The following is an 11,018-nucleotide window of genomic DNA, read 5'->3' as shown; positions in this document are numbered from 1 at the left end:
AAAGGATTGAAGTGACAAGAATCGCTTTGAGAAAAACACTTATGACTTTACAACCATGTAGTGTCCTCAAGAGCGGATTGATCCAGTGCACACTATTCCCCTAACATGTATCTATGTCCTTTGTTTGATATCACATATCCTATGACCCGTGAAACAAAGGCCATCTCATGAAAGACATATCTAGTCTTAATTTATTTTCATTCCCATGAAAATAATCGACTAGGGACTTTTTAGAATATTGTTCTAGTTTATGCTTCAAGCTTTTACTTATCCAAATCACGCATTTGATAACTTGAGCGGGGCTTTCAATATTCAAGGATATTTTATTTTATTAACTATGCATAAAAATAATAATACATAAAATGATGCCTCATAATAATTATCGAAATAATAAGAGTTCATATAATGTATTGGGGCTAGGGATTACATTAACAAAAATGACGTCATTTTGGACCTAAACGACTTCAAATTGAAGAAAAGTCAAGTTCCAATGAATTCCAGTAAGAAGGGCTTTGATTTGGACCAAAGAAATACAAGAAAATGTTGAAAATTTTTCGATACTACAGAAATTCTTGATTGCTACAGACTACAAATTTATTATCAGAAACCGACCCTTAAACAATGGTTTCTTCTTGATTTATATCACCAAATCACGAAATTTCTTTACAAACAATCACACAAATGAATAATAATAACAATGGCTTCGATTTGAGCCTAAAAAACATCCAATCCATGGGGTATTTCTAGTTTTTCCAAGATTTTCAAAAATGATTAAATACGAGAAAAATACAAAAAGAAAAACCTCGATCAAGCCTCACTAAAGTCTCAAGAAGATGAGAGGAAGAAAGTAGAAGCTTTGATTCACTTAGAAAGCCTCGCCCGCAAGAATTTCCTTTTTCTAAAATGGGTGATCGGTCAGGATTGAAAAACTAAAGAAGAAAGAAAGAATGAGAGAAAGAGAAGCTAGCCACATTGCTCTTATCCTCTCATTTTTTTTAAACAAGAGAAATGACCAAAACACCCTTCTAATAGAAAATAAAAAGAAAAGGGTCCAAAAGACTGAATTGCCCTCGGTTTTTGGCTAATTCTCACACAAAATCTACTATGCAATCATGCAATGATGCCACTAGTGCTAAATGACCATTTTACCCTTAATGCATGCACCAAATTTTAAAAAGGCCCGAGGTCTAAAATCAAGACAGGGTACAACATCTATATTAAAGAGCAATCAAAAGATAAAAATTCCCTAAGCTACATCAATCCAGTACTCTAAGGAAGTTAGCCTCCATGGGGCTCATGTACATTAATGCAAGATTTAATTCAATCCCTAAAGCCCCTAAACATGTAATGGAAAACTCCCTTTCTCAATGTTGTGGTTAGAGATGATGTGAGCTGCTTATTATCGCCAACGTATCGTCACTCCGGCGACTCCTTCAAAATTCCTCTTCAATAGTTCAAGGTTTCCTCCAACCACAACCAACGATCTTTAAAACTTTTCTCCCAAAAATTTGCCAAAACTTGGATGCCCTGAAACCTCTTTAACATCTCTATTTATGCTAGCTAGACTTCGACTCATTAGACTAGGTACATAGCTAGGAGAATCATGAAATTCTTTGAAACTCACTATATACCGGCTACTATACATGGCCGTGTTGTTTTGACTTTGGCCATGTATCTCCTATTAATTCCTCTTCTTCAGTTCTTTGATTACACGCCCATTGACCATTTCTCCGCCTGCGTCTTTATCTCGACGTGCTCGTGGATCTTTCAAATGTACACCGCATGTATTTAGTTTATACGTGCATGTTCCTCCTGCATACGTGGGCCGAGAGGCTCCCGAGTGACCACATGGTGCTCGTGGTGACTACTTCGCCATGTGTACACGGCCGGTACATGGCTGCGTATCCGGCCATGTATTTCGCTTGCTAGTTTAAGAACCAAAATACTCTAGAATTTCTTCCCTTGGCTCTTGTTGTGCTCTATTTAACCTGTGATATGAAGTGAACAAATAAGTACTAGTTATCTATAGAAACAAAGCCTAAAATAATCGATTAAATACTAAACAATGTAGATCAAATGTGTACAAAATAACACTTATCATTCACCTTCAAGGTTTGAACCAAGTTACACCATACAACAGCTTGTCAACAATGAACTTCTGTTTGAATTCATGATGATCAATCCTACACTAGCAACAATTTGATTATTTAACCAAGGAACATTAGTAAATAAAAATAAACCATTAAATCTAAATTGGTCAAGATTAAGAAACTTCTCTATGCATTTGTTGCTAGTTGTGGAGTACTCTCCTACATGTTCTATTGCTTTACAAGGTATCACATCAAAATTTCATTCAACACCTTGAAATATAATTTTTACATCTTAGCTTTATAAATGAGCCTCGCTTTGTTGCTACTATTATTGAAGCAGTCTTTTATATTTACAAATGTTTAGAGATTGTAATTTTTCCCATCCCATTGTCTCTTATTAATAAATTTGTGTACCTACGCTTATCAATTTTTATCATTCTAATTTTTAGGTGGGTCTCTTTATTGAGCTAATGATTGAGCCTACTACTTATTGCCTCTTTTTAGTTGATTAATCTCATGTTGATTGTTTTTGGCCTTGTAGGTCATGATTTTCTATATCGAATTCTGGGGATAAATAAGATACCAACACCTTATATCTTAGTTATGTTTGACTCCTTGATATACAATCTTATAAGATGCTTGCTTTTTAAATTGGATGATGTTCTTTATATGTATGATAATGGTCAATCTTTAAATGTTTGCTATTCAAGTTAGATGTTGTTTCCTTTGTAAATTGCCATTGGTTATAATGGTTTAATTTTAGTTGTTGTGACTATACAGAGATGTACATTTGGTATTTTAATTTTTAATTTGTTTTGTGAATAATACTTGGTAGTATTCATAGATTAATATTATTGTTAACTATAACTTATTAATTATTTGACGAAAATACTCTATTTCGCGTGGGCCTTTGGTTAAAGATCTTAAATTTTAAGCTAGTTTCAAAGAAAGCTAAAGCTATATTATCGACTCCAATCGGGCTTAGGTAAACTCAATTTTATTAATTATAAACTCGTCTGGCCCATTCGGCCCGTAGATAAGTCTATGCTCAGAGGACCAAGATTGGAATCCTCGGTCTAGCCTAGCCCAAGGATGCATTGGGTTAGATATAAAGGACCTCACTTTGATAGTCATCCCCACCCAATTTTGTCCTTGCCTTGACTACTATATAATAATAATAATAATAATATTATTATTATTATTATTTTATTATACTAAATTGCATAAATAATAAAATATAAACTATCCATTTAAAATTTAGTTTATTAAAATATTTTTAATTATTAAATTTTAATTAAAATAAATAATTTTTAAAAACTAATTTTCACAACCACGACTTGCCACACTATAGAAAACCAAAAAGCTATTAACTCTATATACTATATCATCCTTAATCATATGTGAAATGGTGATTGAAATTGTGATTTTCCTCAAAATCTCAAATTGTGATTGAAAATTCCACTGCCGTAGGCAAAGATTCATTTTTATTTGGTTAATTAAACTTATTTAATTAATTTTTTATTCACATAAAAAAAATTCATGAAATAAAAAAATTGAGGGTGAAACAATCAAAAGATCTTAAGTTCAAAACTCATTGTAAAAAATAATAGTAACGGGTCATTTATTATTGATGCGGAATCGCAGTCTAAATTTTTTATCCTCGGTTGACGGTATATGGGTTAGATGATTAATTCTAATGAATACACCAATAATATATACAACGATTGTTGTTTTTAAAAAAAAAATCCCCAGTTCAGTCTTTCCTATATATATATTTGTCGGGATTTAGCGCAAAATTTGAAATTAAATTTAAACAGATATGCTTTTAAAATTATTTTTAATAGTATAATAATAATAATAATAATAAACCAGAAAGTAATATAATCATATAATCCACTTCAGTGACCAAAACAGAAAAAGCCCGCAAAAACCCTCCATGGCCTTGCCCCGCCGGTCGACGGTGAGGGTTTCCAACATCCCGCCAACAGCCGTCGCCGGTGAGCTCTTCGACTACTTCGACGCCGTCGTCGGCTCCGTCTACGCCTGCGAGATCGCCACCGCCCGCAAGAACTGGAAACCCCGTGGCTTTGGCCGCGTCCACCTCGACTCCTTCCCTCGCCGCCGATCGCGCCCATCTCCTCTCCACCGAGGATCGCCTCCCTTGTTCCAGCGAGCGCGCCTATCGGTTCTCCCTCCTTGATGACATCGTCGTCCGCGCCGTCGATGAGGGGAACCGCATTGATGATGCTGAGGTCTTTGTGGGGAATTTGATTGCCGAGAGGACGATGGAGGTGTTGGAGTCTTGGGATATGGTGAGAGTGGAGGTGATCCCGGAGAGGAAGAAGGTGTTGGTGTTCTTGGAGGATGGTTCTCGGTTGTATAAGCTGGAGATCATGTTTGGGGATTTATTGAGGTGCTGTGGCTGTTTTTTGGGAGGAAAAGGTAAAGGAAGCGAACAAGATTCCATCTTGTTGCAGGTGAAGATCTTATTTTCTCTGTTGCTTCTCTTTAATTGTTAGCATTGTTTGTTTATGTATGTGCATATTAAGTGATGTGGTTTTCTTGTTTCGAGTTTGTGCATAGATGTAGAAATTTGTCTGCTCCTAATACATATTGTAGATATAACTTGCTCAAATTTGTGCAGCTTTCATCGTCATTGATATTTATTCTATTTCCACATGATGAATTTGTGTTTTGTGATGTTTGCTACTAAGTATGAATTGCTATTCTCTGTTAGTTTTAACGTTATCATTGTTCTTTGCCACATTGTGTGAATTTTAAACTTTTCACAAGAAATTATTACATGCAAAAGAACTTGAAATATGTTGTTGTTCTTTTACAATGTTAAGTTAATTTCTGTTTTTTCTTTGCCATTCACGAAAGCAAATTCCTAGATGCCTTTGGTTTCCCTCTATGTGCTCAAGTTTGTTATTTATCTGGATTTCCTGGTAGCTTTAGTCTTATGACTAGAAAGAGGCCTAAATTGGTAAAATTATATTGTAAATAGACAATAGTACTGAGTGATGTACAATTGACAGAGTTTAATATGCTGCCTGAGTTTTAATTTTGTGTTACTGTTCAACATGATTTCAATAATATTAACTATGTTCCGATGCTTGTTCAGTTGTTTGTGAGTGTTGATTGTTGCATAGTATGTAGGATTCCATGTTGCAAAGGTTTTTTGGTGGTACTACCACAAGTGCAAGGCAGTAATACATTGATTGTGTAAATAAGATTCACGCATTGAAAGTAAAATTTAGACTTTTTTTTAGAATAAAATTAAAATATGAAGGCAAACTGCATTGCCATTAAAAGATACTTTCCAATGCTTGTCCTTTCTTTCATGTGATGCTTCACCCATAGGAAATTATTTTAGACTCATTGAAGAGTAATTTTATTAGAAGTAAAACTAACAGCAGGTTTAAATATGACCTAGAAAATTGTAATCCTAAATGCAAATATGATTTCTGATCAAATTTAGTCATATATTTTATGCAGTGGAGCAAGATCCCAACTTGTTCCAACATATCCAATCAAATGGAAGAATTTGGAATAGGAGTAACTGCTTTCGCAAAACTTTATTAATTAGATTAATTTAACAGTTAAATAAATATTTAATCAAATCATTGAATTCACCTTGATTTAAAATTTCTTGTTTTAATTAATATCAACAAGTCAAAGCTCAAAATTACTTGGAATTATTTGGTAAAAGCTTTCGCTTATATTTCAAGCGTAACCAATTGCCACCTCTATTGCCAATAATGCCAATAAGGTTTATAAATTAGATCTTCTGAACATTCTTTGCATAAAATTGAAGTCACTATAAATTTGTAACTTGTTGGGCCAAAATAGTCTCTACATCCAAGTTTTTCTTCTCTTTACAATTTCTAGTTTTGCTTGTGCGCCAGCATCAAATGTGTATCACTGATTTTAGCTTCAATTTTATGCCTTGGATAAAAGTCTTGTTGCCTTGGCCTTTACTTTTCCAAACATTGGTGCAAAGTCTCTATATTTATATCTGTTATGGACTTAGATATCAGTTTTCTATAGTATATGTGTATATCATGTGAGCTCTGTATTGTAGAAAAGTTTGCTTTTGGCTGTTCTATTGTGGTATGTAATTTTCCTTCTCTTGTCATTTACACATAGCATTTTCTTTAAATATGTCTAATCATCTTTCTTTTCATGAAATTGCTTTACCTCAGCTAAATTATGCACCAAGGATTTTTGAGAGAATTTCTGGGCCGGGATTGACTTTGAAGTGTAGCGGTGATCGGTACCGTGTCTGTAAAGAAGATTTTCCATTTGTATGGGCTCGTACAACAGACTTTTCATCAACCAGCTCTTTTGGGAGATCATGTTATTTATGTATGAGGATTAAAGATGGATTATCTTCTGCAAAAATTCTCAAGAGCTTACCATATGTAGAAGAACTGGGTTATCTGTCATTAACTAGGCATGAACTGTCGTGGTCTTCATCTCTACTGGTTCCCATCATCGGTATCCCACAAAATAAGACAGTTGACTATGAAGTCATTTTTCAGCTTAATTCTTTGCTTCACATGCAGAAAATTTCTGTTGGACAATTAAACGGTGACCTCTTTGATGCTCTAAGTGGATTACCTTTGGATTTAGCAGCTAAGATCCTTAAGAAGATGCATAAGTTAAACTCGACATGCTTTGAGCCCGTGCAATTTATCCAGAACCAAGTTGCTAGCATCCACAAAGGTCAGAAGACTTCACAATTTGACAAAAGTACCTTTAATGAAAACTTAATGAGTTGTCATAGAGCTCTTATCACCCCATCAAAAATATATTTTCTGGGTCCTGAAGTTGAAACATCAAATTATGTGGTAAAATATTTTTCTGCACATGCTTCTAACTTCCTTAGAGTTTCATTTGTTGAGGAGGATTGGAGCAAGCTTCCGGCTGATGCCCTTTTGACAAATATTGAGCGTGGTGTATTCTCGAAACCATACAGAACTAACATATATGAACGAATTTTATCTATTCTAAAAAATGGGATTATCATGGGGTCAAAGAAGTTTGAATTTTTGGCATTCTCTGCAAGTCAGCTTCGTTCCAATTCTGTTTGGATGTTTGCTTCCAGTGAAGATGTGACTGCAAAAAGTATTAGAGAGTGGATGGGCCATTTCGATGAAATCCCTACTGTGTCCAAGTGTGCTGCAAGAATGGGTCAATTATTCAGCTCTTCTATGCAGAGTTTCAATGTTCCATCACAGGATGTGCAAAGTATCCTAGATATAGAAGTTGTTACTGATGGGGTTAAGTATTGCTTCTCAGATGGTATTGGAAAAATTTCTCTGGCTTTGCCAGGGCAAGTTGCTCGGAAGTGCGGAATGAGTGATACTCCTTCAGCTTTCCAAATTAGGTATGGTGGTTATAAAGGAGTTGTAACTGTTGATCGTACTTCCTTTGGGAAGCTTTCATTGCGTCAAAGTATGAAAAAGTTTGATTCAAGTAATACAATGCTTAACATCACCAATTGTAGTGACTATTTGCCATGTTATCTGAATCGTGAAATAATTTGCCTCTTGTCTACCCTGGGAATTGAGGATGAAATCTTTGAGCTGATGCAGCAAGCTGAAATTCATCTTTTAGATCAAATGCTTGTAGAGAGTGAAGCTGCTTTGACAGTTTTGGACAGATTGAACGGCTTTGAAACTAAGACCACTAAAACAATGCTAATGCATGGTTATGCACCCAATTCAGAACCTTATATTTCAATGATGCTCAGGGCTTGCCGTGACTATCAGTTGTCTGACATAAGAAGTAGATGCAGGATCTTTGTTCCAAAAGGCCGACTTTTAATTGGTTGTTTGGATGAAACAGGCACTTTAAACTATGGTGAAGTGTATCTTAGGATAACCATGAAAGGCAATGAACGACAACAAGCTACAGATCATACTTTCTTTGACAAGGCAGACCAAACAACTGCAGTACTAATTGGAAAGGTGGTTGTAACAAAAAATCCATGTTTGCACCCTGGCGATGTTAGAGTTCTTCAAGCTATCTATGAACCTGGCCTGGATGAGATGGGTTTGGTTGATTGCTTAGTTTTCCCTCAGAAAGGACCAAGGTTTGGCACTCAAACTTTAATCTATTGCTTGCTATTGATAGTGTGGACCCATCCATTTCAAGCAACATTGTAGGATTCAAGATTTGGTTTTAATCAATGACGGAACACAAAAGCTCCTTTATGTTTAATGTATCAACAATTTTGAAATTTCTTTCCTTATCCTTTTTATTTAAAATGAAAGTTATTGAGGACTTGCCTTTTCATATTGTGTAATCTTTCAAGTGAGCATGATCCTTATTTTAGATATAACAGCATTTGGTGTGATTCTTGTGTTTATGAATGACAATAGCTGTTTGGTAATTTCAGGCCGCATCCAAATGAATGCTCGGGTGGAGACTTAGATGGTGACCTGTATTTTGTATGTTGGGATGAAAATCTTATCCCACAGAAAACTGATGAACCAATGGACTATACTGGACGGAAGCCACGATTTCTGGACCATGCAGTTACAGAAGAGGTATACTCAATGACAACTTAACAACTTGTCTTTTTTTTTTCCTTTTCTGATGCTCCGAATTTTGAAAATAATCATATATGATAATTTACTTAAGATTAGGAGTAGGGGTTTTAATATCAGACATGACCTATGCATCAAAAATTTATTAGGCTGCTCTGGATTGGGTACATATGGTATGCATCTAAATGGATTGACATGTAAAAATCATGTTGGCTCATGACTCAATCTGCGAACCTGTTTATTGATCTGGAAGCCGAAGATTATGAGTCTCATTTGAAGCTTAGGGTGTCATTTAGATTTTTAATAATAGTTTCTAAGATAAAAACGTTATGAATGTTAACTCCCAAAATTTTTTTATAGACATTAGTTATATATATATATATGAACTAAGTTGTGTTGGATAGATTGAGTAGGTTAATTTAGTCTAGTATAAGTTATCGAAATGGGTTAGTAAAAGAGGCGTGGTCAATGTTTTATTTGACACATTATTTTAAAGTGTCCTTCAGAATACAATCCTTGTTTTGACATTTCTATTGCAAGAGCAATCGCGAGTATTGATCGACTCAATTCATATATTAGACAAAAAGGCGTATTAAAGTGCTTATCCGCAAGGACACGGAGAATAGGACAGGATTCATAGTGGCCAGCCCCACCAATGTAAAGCTGCTGCTTTTCTTTTATTAGTTGCAACATCTGTTTTGTATGTTGTCATGATTGAAACTTCCAAGTTCAGCAGTGAATTGAAAACTTGATAAGCCTTATAACGGAAATTTGACAAACTGCAGGAAATTCAAAAATTCTTTGTTGATTACATGGTTAATGATACACTTGGTACCATTTCAACCACGCATTTGGTTTATGCCGACAAAGAACCACGCAAAGCCCGAAGCCCTAAGTGCCTTCAGCTTGCGAATCTCCATTCCATGGCTGTTGATTATGCAAAAACAGGAGCACCAGCTGAAATGCCAAGAATATTAAAACCAAAGGAATTCCCAGATTTCATGGATAGATGGGACAGGCCAATGTACATGTCGAGCGGAATTCTTGGTAAGCTTTATAGAGCAACCCTAAGAAAGACCGACATTGAGAGATCTGAAGACACTTGCTTTGGAGTACCTGTGCAGTCCATGTATGATAGTGACCTCGAAGTCGATGGTTTTGAGGCCTTCACTGAAGTTGCAGAAGAATTTCGGGATCTATACTCTGAGAAACTTAGCTCATTGATGACTTACTATGGTGCAGAGTATGAGGATGAGATACTGACTGGTTATTTGAGGAATCGATCAGCTTATCTGCAGAGGGATAAGAGGAGATATGGAGAAATGAGAGACCGGATTTTGCTCAATGTCAGAAACTTGCAGACGGAGGTGAAAGGTTGGTTTGATAGTAGCGGCAGTGGCAGTGACATGACTAAAATGGCATCGGCTTGCTATCATGTTACATACCACCCGAACTATTATTCAGCTTCTAATTTCCTTAGTTTTCCGTGGATTTTTGGCGATATTCTGTTAAGCGTAAAATCATCGAAAAAGCTTTGTAGGTGAGGAATCTAACATCACGTGTACTAAGAAAGGTTACTGCTGTGGTCTTCTTTGGCTACTCATTTTACTTCAAAGTTCTAACTATTGTAAATTAAAACTCTTGGTTCTGAATTTAATGATAATTAAATGACTCTTTATGATCATCTTTGTTATTAAATTTTCACCTTTTCTTCTTTAATTGCTCTCAAATTTGATTGTTCAACTTGTGTGATGTATGAAGTATACTTGCTTCTTATGTAAGCTTGTAGGAGATAATTTGTTACGTTAGCGAACTATTTGTACCTATAACCGCACAAAAGTGTATAATTATTATATGTACTTATATAAAAATAATCTATGCTTGTACATGCATCTTAAAAAGTTCTATGTTTACATGTATGCGCGGTATCATCAATACTGAATTGAAAATTTCAACATTATCATTTAACCTTTTTTTATCTATTAAATATATATAAGATTAGTGAGTGATGATACTTGAGAAAAACAAGGAGAAATCTATTGATGGAGTGCTGGAGAAGCAGTCCGAGTGAAAGCAAAGAAAAGAGAATCAAATTTCTCATTCATTCATTACCTTTGAGTACAAGCAATATATATAGTTATAGTTATAACTAAATAACTGACGTGGTTTAACAACTTAAACAACTTCAACAAACTATGCTGACAAAGAATAACTTGCTGAGCTGACAGTTGACTCATTAATCATTAACTAATTTAACAAACCCTTCAACTGTTTTCTAAGAAATTTTGACACTCACCAAGAGCTTAAACTCTACCACCACCACCTCTCAAGTTGGAGGGTGTGAAGAAGCCTGAGACACTCCCAACTTAGA

At 35.2% G+C, this 11,018-nt stretch overlaps 1 protein-coding gene across 1 annotated transcript; it reads left to right on the top strand.

The window, feature by feature from the left end:
• Nucleotides 1-4,296: 4,296 nt before the first annotated feature.
• LOC120256928 (probable RNA-dependent RNA polymerase 2) lies at nucleotides 4,297-10,331 on the top strand. Its single transcript, XM_039264590.1, has 4 exons — nucleotides 4,297-4,567; nucleotides 6,296-8,190; nucleotides 8,497-8,647; nucleotides 9,433-10,331. The coding sequence occupies exons 1-4, from the start codon at nucleotides 4,376-4,378 to the stop codon at nucleotides 10,189-10,191; spliced, it is 2,997 nt and encodes a 998-aa protein (XP_039120524.1). The 5' UTR covers nucleotides 4,297-4,375; the 3' UTR covers nucleotides 10,192-10,331.
• Nucleotides 10,332-11,018: the final 687 nt, after the last annotated feature.

This window comes from Dioscorea cayenensis, unplaced genomic scaffold, assembly GCF_009730915.1.
Source record: "Dioscorea cayenensis subsp. rotundata cultivar TDr96_F1 unplaced genomic scaffold, TDr96_F1_v2_PseudoChromosome.rev07_lg8_w22 25.fasta BLBR01001724.1, whole genome shotgun sequence".
Taxonomy (NCBI): domain Eukaryota; kingdom Viridiplantae; phylum Streptophyta; class Magnoliopsida; order Dioscoreales; family Dioscoreaceae; genus Dioscorea; species Dioscorea cayenensis.
This window is presented reverse-complemented; position numbering and strand designations above follow the sequence as displayed.

Coding starts and splice junctions, on each gene's coding strand:
- LOC120256928 (XM_039264590.1), top strand. CDS start 4,376: ATGGAGGTGTTGGAGTCTTGGGATATGGTGAGAGTGGAGGTGATCCCG. Junction 8,191..8,496: donor TTCCCTCAGAAAGGACCAAG/GTTTGGCACTCA, acceptor TGGTAATTTCAG/GCCGCATCCAAATGAATGCT. Junction 8,648..9,432: donor ACCATGCAGTTACAGAAGAG/GTATACTCAATG, acceptor GACAAACTGCAG/GAAATTCAAAAATTCTTTGT.